The sequence below is a fragment of the Elephantulus edwardii genome, unplaced genomic scaffold (genome assembly GCF_000299155.1).
Source record: "Elephantulus edwardii isolate Elephantulus edwardi_28Jun2011 unplaced genomic scaffold, EleEdw1.0 scaffold00090, whole genome shotgun sequence".
Classification (NCBI taxonomy): Eukaryota; Metazoa; Chordata; class Mammalia; order Macroscelidea; family Macroscelididae; genus Elephantulus; species Elephantulus edwardii.
The window spans coordinates 2,184,273-2,198,600 of NW_006399840.1; the positions used below are offsets into that span (position 1 = coordinate 2,184,273).

General features: G+C 47.4%; 1 protein-coding gene across 3 annotated transcripts in view; it reads left to right on the forward strand.

The window, feature by feature from the left end:
* Nucleotides 1-788: 788 nt before the first annotated feature.
* Nucleotides 789-14,328, forward strand: part of VASH2 (vasohibin 2) — a 42,568-nt gene continuing 29,028 nt past the window's right edge. The window contains exons 1-4 of one of the 3 annotated variants that reach the window (XM_006890550.1): nt 789-826; nt 9,398-9,486; nt 12,733-12,789; nt 13,687-13,761. In XM_006890550.1, coding sequence (XP_006890612.1) covers nt 9,434-9,486; nt 12,733-12,789; nt 13,687-13,761 — 185 coding nt within the window. In that variant the 5' untranslated portion in view covers nt 789-826; nt 9,398-9,433. Of the gene's footprint in view, nt 827-1,644; nt 1,921-9,397; nt 9,487-12,732; nt 12,790-13,686; nt 13,762-14,328 lie in introns of those variants that run through there. The other 2 variants (XM_006890548.1, XM_006890549.1) reach the window with 2 other exon arrangements.

The window sequence follows — 14,328 nt, forward strand, 5'->3', positions numbered from 1 at the left end:
TTTGTGGATGCATATAAACATCCCCTCCTTACACCATCCGTTTTGCCATAGGGAATACAGTTCTAACAATCGGCCTGGAGAGGGTGAAGCTAGGCTGCTCCTTGGAGGCAAGGATTCTGAGGCTCCATCTAACATACTTTGGACATGTTGAAAGGAGGAACCAGTCCTTGGAGAGGGACATCATGCTTGGTAGTGTAGAGGGACAGCGCAGGAGGGGAAGACCCTCAATGAGATGGATTGATTCAGTGACTGGGGTAATGAGGATAGGTGTATCGGAGACAGCGATTGGCACAGGATAGAGCAGGGTTTAGGGCTGTTGTACTTAGGGTCGCTATGAGTCGCGGGCGACTCGATGGCACATAACAACCTTCTAGTAAATGACTAGAAATCCCGGCTGGCTTTTCTTACGCCTTACTTTCTGCAGTTGCAAATCCTCGCAGTGCTACGACTTCCGGGGAAACTGAGTCTACAGTCCCGTGGCCAAACGCCCCAACAATGTGCGACTCCCAGAGTGCGACAGAGATCTGCTGTCCCGCGGCTGGCCAGCTTTCCCAATTCTTGTTCCCCTCCCGCCCGTAGCCCCAACGCCAATCAGAGCAGCGCGAAGCTCTGGGTTGTAGCGTCCGGAGGCCCGGGACCCGCCCCTCTTTGTTGCGGTGGCCAATGGACGCATTCGGAACATTGGCGGCTGCCCGGGTGACTCTGTTATATGTCACGGAATAACATTCGAGAATGGAAAATGGAATGAGGCGACAACCGTCGCCGCAGCGAGCGCCGTTTCGGCCACCGGGAGAGGCTCTGCAGCAATGAAGCCCGCCGGGCAGAGGTAGGGTCCGGGGAGCTGCGGCGCGCCCTCCCGCGGCTCCTCCTCCGGCGGCGCGCAGGCGGCGATTTCCTCCAGCTCCGTGCTGTTGGAACTCGGAAGCTCGGGTCGGGAGGAGGTGCTTCCACCTCACACCGGGTTCAGGGCTACCCACTCGGCCGCCGGGGTCGGGAGGGTTCCCTGGAAGCCATGGGGCCGCCTTTGCAAGCCGTGGCGTCTACTGCGCTCTCGCGCCAACCCGGGCGCTCACGTGCCGGCATGTTCTTGGCGCAGCTCGGCTCGTAGCCTTGCCACATCTGGAGACTAAGAAATGCATGGAGCCTTTGGGGACCTCCTTTTCTAACACACTGCACGAGTTGCCTTTCTTCTCCCTCTACTCCCTATAAATGCACAATCACCTCCACGTTCCTGTGATTTCTTCCTCACTCCCTTCCTGGTGTTGAGGTGGGTGTGAATCTTTGTGGCAATTTCCAACCCAGCTTTCTAGGTAATCATAGGGCTCGATTACGGATTCAGTGCCTTAGGTGATTTGTCAGCCCAGTAGGGGAACAAGAGACAACCTGAGCCGCAGCTCCTCCACTCCTCTTGGACACACCTCAGCCTTGATTCCTCTGGGTTTCTACTTAGCTGGCTGTCTGATGTGTCTCCATTGATTTCAGGCACAGCCCTTGAGCAACAGCCGCTTCACCCCCTTCCCGCGTTCTGCGGCAGCGAGAGGCATGAAGAACACCGCCCCCGCGGGGCGCTGATCCCTATAAAGCGCCCGAGCACACGCCCCTAGCCGCGCGCCCCACCACTGCCTGCCCCGCCCTGGCCCCGCCATGACCGGCTCTGCTGCCGACACTCACCACTGCCCCCACCCCAAAGGCACCAAAGGCACCCGGTCCCGGAGCAGCCACGCGCGGCCAGTGAGCCTCGCCACGAGCGGGGGCTCGGAAGAGGAGGACAAAGAAGGCGGGGTGCTGTTTCATGTTAACAAGAGCGGCTTCCCAATTGACAGCCACACCTGGGAGCGCATGTGGATGCACGTGGCCAAGGTGCACCCCAAGGGAGGTGAAATGGTGGGCGCCATCAGGAACGCCGCGTTCTTGGCAAAGGTCAGTGGCTTCGGAGTGGTTATGGGGTGGGGGCAGTGAGAGGACCAATTCAACCTGCACACCACAAATAGAAATAAATTCCGTTTTTACTGGCCCAGCTAAGCAGTCCCTTGCTCTACCTATTCCAAGTCCCCCAACTCTCATCCCCCTACTCGTCCTTAATTGAGATGTTTTTCTTGGAAGCCTTAGAAATGGAGGAGGGAAGACCAAGGCGTGCTGTTTCAGACTGTGTTGTTGGAAATGCCAAGGGTTTTTTGTTTTCCTTTGATCCTAGAGCCAAATTCTTTTATCAACACCCCCACTAACTCCTCCCGCAAAAACTATATGCAGCCTGCTTTAACACTAGCAATGCCGAGAATGCAGGGGACCGCCAGGCATCCCTACCTAGCTTTTTCTCATTTCAGTTTCATGGGGTCCCTATAAGCCGTCCTCGACTCCAGGACACCTAACAACAATAACAACCACATTTCACCCTCACCCCCAAATCATTTATCCGGCTTTGACCGAATTTTGCTCAGTCTGAATAGGAATAATTTCCAGACTTTTTGGCATTTTTTATTATTTGATAGTGATTTCACCTCTGAAAGTTGCAAAAAGGTGGGCCCGCTCTCTTCCTGGCTTGTCTGATCTCCAAGGGACAGGGAGGGTTGGACTGTGGCTTGCAAGGGGCTTTCCCATACACATGATGAATCAGTCTAACTGGATAGAGATAAGCTGAAGAGTCAAGCACCTTTTCCTTGGGCAGAAGCCAGTGCGTTGTGTCTCACAGTCAGGATGTCACTAGCATAGTGGTATAGGTCATGTTCAGGGAGGAGGTGAACTGGAAGGAGAAGCTGTTTTGTGTGAAACACTCCGTGCAAACTGGGAAGAAATGCTGCAGAGCCTGGGGAAACGGGATGGCAGATGGTTTGCCCTGGACCTGGGGATATTGGAATGGCTGAGGGCATTCCTGGACAGGTCGTGAAATGCCAGACCTGAGAGCTGGAAAGCCTTCTGGTTGGGCAGTCTGGTCTGGTTCCCAGCCTGGTGACAGCTGAGCGGGTGAAGGAACCAAGTGTGCCCTTGGGGAAGCCGCAGAGCCACCAAGAGCCCTGCTGTGGTCAGTGCGTTATCACTCTGCCTCACCAGTCAAGATCTTCATTATGCCCAGCTTGAATTTTGCCTGCGTTAGTGCCAGCTGTCCATTAGCCTTGCTTAGTTCTCCTTTAGCGTGTGAAAAATGCTGGTCCTGGCTGGCTTAAAGTTCTGACTTCAAGACTTTTCTTTTTCATCAGGAGCAAAGAGAGATGCTCCCCCAGCCCATGCTGCCTTTCTGACTCAACACCCTTAGCACACACCCCCCAGCTGTGGCTTCAGTCTTTCCCCTGCCTTCTGTGTGAGGAACCCTTTCTCTCCATGGGAACCATGGAATTTCAGAGAAGGAACAGTCAACAGAATTCCAACCTTCAACATTCCATCCTTTTTCCAAGTGTCTCTTGGGAGTGGAGACTCGTGCCTTGCCAGGCAGGCTCTCTCCTCAAGCTGGCCAGATTAGTTAGGGAGGTGGAACAAAAGTCCTTCCTCCTATATTCTCAATCATATTTCCCCACTAAATCTTAGATTCTCTTAGAATAAAAGCGGAACATGCCCAACTTCTTTGGCAACTTCCAATTGCTTGGAGTGCCACAAAGCTATGCTCTGTGACAGGAGAGGCTAAGAGTAAAAATCAAGGGACTGAAGTCAAGCCATGGTTCTGCTATATCTTGCCCTGTGCTAAGTAATCACTTAGCGTCTCTGGCTTTCGCTTCCTCATCTCTAAAATGAAAATAAGATTTCCTGGTGGTATAGTATAGTATGTTTTGCACTATTATCTTAAAGGCCAGCTGCTTCTGAGAAATAAGGCAGTCTTTTCCTGTAAAGATTTATAGCCTCTGAAACCCGGTAAAGGATTACCGTGAGCCAGAATTGGGTTTGGCTTGATTTGAAAATAAGAGATTAGGAAGCATGTAAAATTCTCCTCCACTTTCACATCCTGTGGTTTTGTGATCCTTGGTGTCTCCAGGCCTCTACTGCTGGCTGAATGAAGCTGTGGGCTGATGAGTCCTCACGACTTCTGCATCTTTACTTTTCCTGGTCTTCAAGCAGCACTTTTACTCTTTTGTTAATGGTTAACTTCCAGACCTCCCCACTCCCCTGGGATAGTTCTAGAACAATTGCCAGTTAGTCTCCTAAAACAAACACTTGTGAAAAAACAGTCTTTTAAGATACTGGCTAAATAGTAGGGAATATGGAATTCTACTTCCTGTGACCTGTCCTGGCTTCCATTATTGTTGTGGAATGCTATTTTAAAAAATTGTTCACTTTTTGATATATCGCGACCACGTGACATTGTACTTTCATAATATGCTAATGGCCACTTACAGCTTCCAGATCTTTTTCCTATGAGAATTACTGCCAGGCCAAGACTCCCTTTGCCCAGCTTTGGACAGTTGGCTTTTTGAACCCAAATAAAGATTTATCATTTCTCTGCCTTACATTAAACCTTATTGGTTGGTTCTCCATCTTGACATACCTCCCTACCCCCCAAGCCCTGGACCCCACATACTGGAATGGAAACTGCTTAAGAACTCTCATTTCTCGGGACCACACTCGAGCTATTTCTGCACTGAGCTCAGCCGACTTTCCTCTGGAGCCAAGTCCTTTTGCCCTCCAACCAAATAAATGTCTTGTGAGGAATTTGGAAGAATGATAGGGAGTGGGAAGTACTCAGAGTCAGTGTTGGAGAGCCCTCGGGAAATTAACTGTTTCTAGCCATTGAAAGGTCTGTAAGGTTGAGTGACATTTCCTTTGACTGCCGGAAATCCCATCTGCAGCCATAATAGAATCTGCTTGGGGATCCAGGTGCCCTCTTCATTCAAACTTACCTGCTGCATGAACTCTCTCTTTACATTTGTGAATGTAGGCTTCTCCTCTGGAGACTACCAGTCTCTAGGTTAGCCCTTGACTAGTGCGAGGTTGGAGTTTTAACATCATTGTTGATGTTAAGAGAAAGAGATAATAGAGGAGGAGAAAGGAGGGGGCAGGGAGAGTAACTAATTGAGGGCAACCAGCCATGGTGTGTGCTTGGAAACTGCTCCTGCTGCCCTGGGCTGACTGGAGCCTGACTCTTTTTTAATTTTTTTAAAATTTTTATTATTTTTGTGTGAGTGTACCATCAAATCAGATCTGACTGGTACAGGAGGAAATTGTCCCTCCTTCCCCGGCAGAGCATCTGATGGATTCGAACTGTGCGCCTCTGGGATTGTAGTTGCAGCTCCTTGCCACTAGGCCACCAGAGCTCCCCGAGCCTGACTCTTTGAAGTTCAGCGAAACCAGATGGATTCAGCAAGAGATGTCTGTCAGCAACTCCTTCGCTTTTATGTCTGTTTTCATGTTGATTCCAAATTGGGGCATAATACCTAGTTAAAGGACAGAACTTCACTTGGGTGAAAAAGTGCATGTGTGCTTGTGAATGGACACTTTATTGGTGTGTCAGGGCTGCACTCCTGGCCCCCTGCTGGCTCACCCCTTCTTTGCTTCTGGATTGACAACCATCCATCAGTCTATCCTGTGCAGCACCACCAAGGATGTGACCTTAATCCTAAGGTCCATACCAGACAGGTCACTGTCAGCAGACTCCTGGATGCCTCTTACGGCAAATGTGGGACTCAGCTTGGGTCCTTGGCTGCTGTTCAGAGCCTCCTCATCTCTATGCAATCAGGCTACTGTAGAGAATTCCTCTCCTGCCTGTGCACTCTTCAGAGTAGAGATGGGCAAAAGGCTTTGCTGTCACCTTGCTGTTGCATGTGAAGGATTCCTGGGGCCTGTGAGGCCCTCACCACTTCGTCAGTCCCTTCCCACCTTCCCCTGCTCTCTCACATGGTGATGCCATATACTTCCCTGTGTCCATTGGCTATGACTTCTTGCATTCCTTCAGGAGGTCAGCTGTATTTGGAAAAAATGGAGTGGAAGAGTCTATGCACATGATGCTTGACTGTGTTTTGATGTTGTTTTGAACAACAATCCTCCTGCCCATACCACTTCTTCTTCCTGTCCCGCTATAACCCCTTGTGCCCCCATCTCCCAACTGTGGGCTCCAAGACTATGTGGGTAGGTTGGCTTTGATCAGTTCCCTCTAGATTCTGCATTTACAGCTGGTTGGGGGTTCAACTGGGCTGGTGGCAGGAGGCAAGAGGTGGGAGCTTTGAGAGGAGTTGGAGTTTCAGATAGCAATTGATGAGATGGGACAAGAAAGAGCATTAGGAGAGACACTTAGGACCCTAATAGGGGAGAGAAAAGGTTGTGTCAACTTCTATTCCCACCAGTGAAGCTGAGGCGCGTCCTCACTGGCTCTCAGAAAAAAACTGAAGCTCATTGCTCTGAAGTTATACTCATAGCTGACCCTCCATTTGGTTTCTTAGGTGGTAAATAGCCTGAGAGGAGAGTGCCCAACTTTCTCCTTAGGAGTTGTTGGGGAAGGCTTTGGAAGGCTTTGCCCTTGGGTTCTCAGCACAGCTCCATACAGACTAAACCACCAGAGCTGCCCTCTCTAGTTTTGGGCAGAATTTCTTTGCTAACTGATCTGGTGAAAGAAGGTCTGAAGTAGATGATATTGGAAAAACAGACTTGGAACAATCATGCAGTTTGTCCAGGCTCCAGAGCAAGCAGGCAACAGAGTAGAGATTTGACCTTAGTTGTGTCTGTCTTAAAATTAGACTCCAGGAAGCCCACCTGGTTTCTAGCTCATTTTCCTGTATGGGCATTGGAGCCCAAGGTGCTATTTGGAAACTGACCTCACATTTGAGCCTCAGCCAGCTGTCCCAGACCTCAGAGTGAGTAGTAGTAACCAGATGACATCATCCCTTTCAGAAATCTGGCCTCCTCCACCACAGCCCTGTTCCCCAGTTGGGGTTTGGGGAATGTATGCATTTGTCCTCTCAGTGAGGGGGGAATGTGACCACAGCTCCAAAGCTGTGCTTGCAGCTGAGGCTGAAGTAACTATACAGCTGTTTTTAAAAGCTCTTGGGCGCCACGAGGCTGCTCTCTTGAGAACCAGCTGCCACCTGCCTCCCACCCCTCCCACCCGGCTCTTGTGGGCCCTGGTGGATTTGGGAAGAATTTCAGTAATTTGGTGATTGGTCCCCAAACAGAACCAAATAATTCTGGCTACTCTCTGGGGATCTTTTAGGTAACTAGTGATTCTTGGAGATATTTTCCACACTTAACCAGGTTCTGTATAAAAATATACTTTCATCTTAATAAACTAGAAAACTTCTCCCCTCCACTGTTCCTGTGCCCCTTCTCTTTTTGTAACTGGCATGTCGCGGGGCGTTTAGGAGATGCTGGAGAATGTTTGTTCACATCTCCTCACCTCACTTCTCTGTGAAGGCTCTAGCACACTCTCACACGGAATACCTGAGTGTATCAGTAGATGTTCAGCAAAAATTAAAGGCAAACTTGACACTTCTTAGATACACGGACGTGGTGATGCATTTCCTTTTATGTCCGTGTGGGTTTGGAGGAGGGGCATGTGAAGAAATGTTCTAATTGAAACATAACCTTGTTCCCCATAACGACTCTCTAGAGAGCTAATATGTTGTAAATGCAATGTAGCTGGGTGAACATTCCAGCACACACATATACATCCTCTCTCTTTCCTTCTCTTGCATTCTTTCTTTCTCCCATTCTCTCTCTCTCTCTCTCACACACACACACACACACACACGTACACTTTGGCTGTGAAATAGGAAGTGTGACTAGTTTTTTTCTGTGAAAAAAGACATTTCAAAAGTGAGAGATGATAGAAAAAGAATGCCAAGGAGCTTTCTGAGTAAATGCAGGAAAGTGAACAGAACTGTTGCCCATGAGCGGAGTCTGAGGAGGGTTTACCCTCCTGTTTCACTGGGAGCTGAGCCTGGAGAGCTGGGAGAGTCACAGAAAAGGACTGTCCGGAAGCTTCGGCTCTGTGCCCAGCGAGGCCTTCAGATCCCACCCCACACTGGTCCCGAATCTCTTCCATGGCAGTCTTCTCCTCCTGTCAGCTAAGCTTTAAATCTCCACAGCCTCCCTTTCCCTGTTTTCTCTGAGGATGGAACCAATCTGTCCTGCAGCCTCTTCACCTTCTTCCTTCTAAGTAGCTTATGCCTCCAGGGGCATCCACCTTCCTACCCTGCAGCCCCGTTGGAGCCCCAGGAAGCTCTGGTGGGGGAGCCTGTACTTGCGCTGCTGACCCACAAAGGTGGTGCCTCTCTTGTGGTTCCAGTCAACCAGCAAAGTGCTCAGAGTGGAGTCGGGGTCTTAGGAAATTCCCAAGAAGAGGTACTTGGCTGCCCCTTTCTAGCTTCTGCCTGCTTTTGGTCTTTTCTCAGCAAGGATCAAAGCTTCACTTGCAGAAACTGGGTAACTCTGGTGATTAAAGTGGGTAGCCGTTAGAGTGCTAGGCTCTTAATGTGAAGCCCACTGGTTGGAACTCAACCAACTACCCTGTGGGCAAAAAATATGGCACTCTACTCTCATAAAGATTCCAGGCTTGGAAGAACAAGTGGGCAGTTCTGCTCTAACAGAATTGCTGTGAGTTGAATGTTGACCAAAAGGCAGAGCCCACTCGGCTGCCATGACAGGGAGAAATATAGATGGCTCGTGTGAGTCAGAGGGACTGTGCTCATCTGGAAAGGGTCAAGTGCAAGGGGAATCTTTCTTAATCCCACTTGGGGAAATTCTCAGGCTGAGGAGTTCAGTGATTGTTGTACAGGAGGAGTGCTGATAAGACGTGAAGTCACTGATGCCATGTTGCCCTTCTCTAGGGCCTTGTTCACCTTCAATTCTGGGTCAAATGCGGTGAGTCAGTGAGGATTTATGGATGATCCCTGTGTCCATCCTGCACCTGATCCAGGCCATGGTCTTCACAATCACTTGCTGTGCATCAGAAAGCTGGACAACGACTAGGGATGATAGAAGTAGTGATGCCTTTGAGCTGTGGTGCTGGAGAAGATTTCTAGGAGAACAAACAGGTGTCTCCCTGTGAGAGTGAAACCAGGCTGCTTCTTTAGCTGGCAGTTGTATTTCCTTTTTGTCACTGGCACTGGGTTCGGGGTCAGGTCTGAAGTAAAACTCAGTGGTAAGGTTACCTGTAGGAAAGGGAGCAAACCTAGAGAGAACAAACTTGTGAGTTACAAATAGAGGGGTTTTGGGGGTGTTGCTTTCAGGTTTACTGGGGGAGAGGGTGGCAGAAAGTAGCCTAGATAAAATTCTCTGGATACCCTATGCATTTTTTTTCCTACCCAGGGGTCAGATGGCACTGAGAAGCTCACCCTGAGGGCCATGATGGCTCGCCCCAAGCCGAGGGCGAGGACAGCCCTCCCTGGGCAGAGGGCCGAGGACAGCCCGCCCCAGGCAGAAAATCACAGTTTTTTTAAAAAGGATTACTTTTTTAAAAATTCTTCTGTCTTTTTCTCTGCAGCCTTCAGTACCGCAGGTCCCAAACTACAGGCTGTCAATGACGATCCCAGACTGGCTCCAGGCGATCCAGAATTACATGAAGACACTGCAGTATCCTTCCAGTCAGTGTGCGGGCAGACTCGCCAAAGAAACTGGGGTGGTAATCACCAGCCTAGCAGCATGTCTGTCTCTAGCTGGTCATTGCATGCTTCCCAGGGTTGGCGAAGCCACACTTGGAGAGACATCCCTATGAGAGTTTGTTGTTGGGGCTGCCAAGTTGATAATGATTCATAGTGACACCATATTTTAACAGAGTAGAACTGTTTCATTGAGTTTTCTGGGTCGAATCTTTTTGGGAGCGAAGAAGGATCACTTGGTGATCTTTCTCACCAGATGATCTCTCATGGAGCTGCTGGGTTTGAACCACCAGCCTTGTGGTTAGTAACCAAGCGTGCAACCATCAGAGCTCCTTCAGATACGACTAGAAAGTCACAAACAGACTAGAAAGTCACAAACAGTTATATAAATGCATTAAGCTGAACCTTCTTCCTCCGAGCAGGGTTAGGACAAAGATCTCAGGGGACTGTGAGTCAGTAGCAGGGACCTCTAACTTGACACCTCCAGCTCAGAGGTCTGGTTCCTCATTTTTTACTCCCCTTGCCCTTTCTCTCCTTTTGCCTCCCCAGGGCTGCCCTATTCATTCATCTTCTTATTTTTCTCAGACATTGTTTTTCTCCTCTTTCTTGAATGTCTATGTTTTCCTGCTCCTTTCTCCTATTCCTCTTTCTTCCCTCATTTTTATCCTTTCTTCCCAGACTGCTACAGAAGTGAACCTCCAGTTTAATGCAGGCTGATGGCCTTCCCCTATCCTGCATTAATGGAGGGGTTTCTGAGATGAAGGTTCTGTCACTCTATCTCCCCACTATTTTCAGACCAAGCCTTTGGTCTCCTTCTTCTTTCTTGTCCTTATATTGGCTGAAGTCAAGATTAGATCAGTCCTGACAAGAAAGCATATGTTGTTTTGTGAAACCTGTGTTGCACAAATTCTCAACTGTAGCTTTGTTCTCCAGTCGTGTTTCCAAGTAAGAAAACATGGGTTATTTTGTGAAACCTGTGTTGCCCAAATTCTTAACTGTAGCTTTGTCCTGAATTCCATATTACAATCTGAAATTTGTTCAATTTTGAATAACAGTCTGTTGGGGCTTTGGGAGCCTCTTATTTAAAGCAGTTAGGACTGCTGAAAAGAAAATAGAGTATAAAACTGCAATTTTTATCACTTTAATTCAGTGTTCAATGTATAAGGAACCTCCCTTCTTGAAAGAAATAATTGTTTTAAAAAAAAACCCATGGCAGGAAGCTGCACTGCAATCCCAGAGGCACGCAGTTCAAATCCACCAGGTGCTCTGCTGGAAAGGGAGGGACAATCTCCTCCTGTACCAGTCAGATCTGATTTGATGGTACACGCACACAATAAAATAATAAAATTTAAAAAAAAACCCACAAAACTTCACAATGAGTACAAACAGCCCTTAATTTTCTGTTTTAACTCTAAACCTCCCCCAAATCTGCTGTTATTGATAGTGACTTTATACGGCACATTAGAGCTAGCTGTCCCAGAGCTGTCCCAGAAGATATTTGAGGCTTGAATCTTTAAGAAACTATACTGCCTCATCATTTTTCCATGGCGTTAGTTATAGATTTGAACCCCCAGCCTTTCATTTGGCTCTCCAGTCCTTAACCCACCATACATCCATGGCTCCTGTTTTACCTCCAGGGTTTTTAAAGCTAGGAGATCCTGTATTATTAATAGTCATTCTTATTACCCACGTTAGTAAATTCCAAATTGGTGAGCTTGTTAAAAATATTCCTTGGCCCTCACTGTGGAGCTGCCAAGCAAGTAGTCTGCGATAAGGAGACAGAGGTCAAAACCATGGCTTGAAATTAGCCTCTGAAAGTGGAGCCTAGACTCCACTGTCCACCTCTTCTCAGGAAGTTCAGTGTGCACCAGCTCACCTGGTCAAGAATGAAGGGTCAAGAATGTTGGTGAGAGGGAAGAATCCCAGCCCTCAGGAGGGTGGAATCCTACAGCATTGAACTATCATTGTCTAGGGGCATCTCAGTTCCCCGTCTACAACTGCCTCTTCCTCTGTGAGGACACATATTTAAACTCATACTCCATGTCAGGGCAAATCCATGCATACAAGTTCACACTTTATCTTCACCTTTCCAATATGCCCTTTTTAATGTAAGATTTTGTTTGAGACAGGAGAGGGAAGTAAACAAAATAGTTTTTCTTTAGGCTCAAAAAACTCAAGATCCAATCTCAGACATCATAACATTAAGGAATCTTTGGTTTCTTTGATAATTGCATGAGTATAAATATCTACTAGACCCTGCGATCTCCTGGGCAACCAGCTGAATCCCACATTGTGGGTAATGATAGTATTTTCTCTGATTTCATTTTCAGCATCACCTGTCAGTCCAGGTATGAAATGCAAATGATGTCTCCACAGTAAACTAGCACAGTTTTGTGCTGTATGCAGAAAACACAGTGCCACACATCCAGCCATCTTTCCTTCCTTTCCACCCTCTCTTTTCATCCATCCAATGCAGCCACTGATCAGTTCAGTTATTACTGACTTATTTAATAGTATTTTCTAGCTGCCATGTGTTAAACTCATGCCAGGCTTTATGGTGGCATAATAATGACGTAGAAATGTCCCCCAACTCTACAAGAGCTTGCAGATAATGAATACTGGACTGGGGTGAGTGAACTGTAGGACATTCTGAAAGGGATATGTGTTAACCAGGTGTAGGACAAAGAAAAGATTTAAAAGTATGAAAAAGTGCACCGTATGTTGGAGTTGTAGAATACAGAAAATGGAATCAAGAGTATATTGAAAAAGAAAAAAAATTATATAGTCAAACTAAAATTATATAAATTATATAGTCAGAACTAAAAATACAGAGCTCTGGTGGCCTAGTTCTAAGAAGCTGCATGCAGTTTGAATCCACCAGCTGCTCCACGGGAAAAGAATGGGCAGTCTCCTCCTGTGCAATTAACTGCCTCTGAAAACCCATTGGAGGGTCAGCTATGGGTTGGTTCTGACATTACAGCAAACAACAACAATCACAAGCAACCATTATAAAGATAGAAGACATTCTGAGATCTAAGTAAGAAATTACCAAGACATATTAGTATGGAGTTAGAGGTGATTTGTTACCTGTTTTGCCACTGGACACCTAGAACACTCCCTTTTTCCATCCAGTGTGGACGTCAGCATGCATGACCTCCTCTGCTGGATTATTAGCCTCTTTGGAGTTCTCTGTCACTTTCCCTTAACTGACTTCACACAGATACAATCACACAGGGACCCAGTTCTTTGAAATCAGGAAAATGAGACCGCTGAGTGGGTAAGTAGTGGGATAAGTGGCTGTGGGGCAAGTAGCTTTTCTCCTTCTGAGAGCCCCCAACTCCATCTCCCACCCTCTCTCCCTGTCCCCCAGTGCACAGACCTGTAAAGGCAGGCAGAGTGTGTGTCCAGGGTCAGGCTGGAGGCAAACTTGGCTACTCTGACAACTGATCTCAGTGGTGAAGCCTTTTAGTGGAGCAAAGAGACTTGTGAAGAGACTTTGTGAGCCTCCTTTCCCTGCTCCCTTGTAAACTCTTCAAAATAGCCCCCTGGGTATGTCTAATGGGAGGGAGCTGTGGAACATGATCACTATGCCCCATCCAGGAACTAGTTCTTGCTGAAGGGAGTTCAGGCTTCACGATTTAGTTCTGCCAAGTGCAGCTATGCTTTGGAGCCCCCTTTCAAAACACATTCTCCCCATATGCCTCTCTTCTCCTGCTTGGTGTCTTATGTGGGGACAGCATGTTAATGGATTGATTGATAGACCAATTGCAAAATTAAATTAATCCAAACTTAGTTAATAAACCAGTATGAAATTTAAAAGAAATTTTAATTAAAAAAAATTAAATGAGTTACCCTGGAAGGGATTATGCCGAATGAAGTAACTCAGTCACAGAAGGAAAAGTACTGCATAACACCGCTATTATAAAATAGGACTGAGTGGATGGGAGGAGAATAGGAAAAGAGTGGCTAGATAATGAACACTGCATTGGAACAGATGAAAGAAAGAACTTTGTGAAAAGAATATATATTTAGACATTATATGTCTGGAATAAGAGGTGGACGGCAAAGTGGGCTGGGGAAGGGGAGGAAGGAAACTGTGCAACAATGAATGAATAAAAAAAAAGAGTAAATGAAGTCCTGAAATTGACATCCTGTGCCGTGCTTTACCTTATAGGTTAATGGAAACAGCAAAAGAAATGACGCGAGAGTCTTTGCCTATCAAATGCCTTGAAGCCGTCATCCTGGGCATGTATCCTTTAAGTTCCATGAGCGTATGTGTATTCCTGGGGTCCTGCTTGTACCTGTCCACCCTAGATTCACAGTGACGATGCTCATTTTCTCCTTGCAGAAAGTTTCAAGCTTTCCTGGTGCTGCGTTAGCTTTCGACACCTGGAGCTGAACCAAATCAAAGGTTGGCTCCTGAGCCTTCATCGTACTAGTCTGTTAGCTCCAATCTTCATCAAGGTCAACCAGCGTCCAAGGTGGTGACCTTGAAGATTCACTAGTCATAAGAATTCTAACTTACAGAAGAGAGAGAGAGTGTGTGGTTACTTCTTATATTAGTCTGACATTGCAACAGGAAATATACTCATGGAGAAATGATTTTAGGGCTGAGAGCTGGTATCCAGACGTGTCTCCAGAGAAAACTGTAAGTGTGAATTGTGGGGGGAGGGGGGGAGGGGTCAGGTAATGGTGTGAATGTGAACTCCCACCAAGTTTGAGTCCCGGCTCTAAGGAACATAAAACTGAAACAAGAGTTTGGGCTCTCCCATACATTGTTTGATTTTCCAACAGACTCCTGGTTCATCAGGCAGAA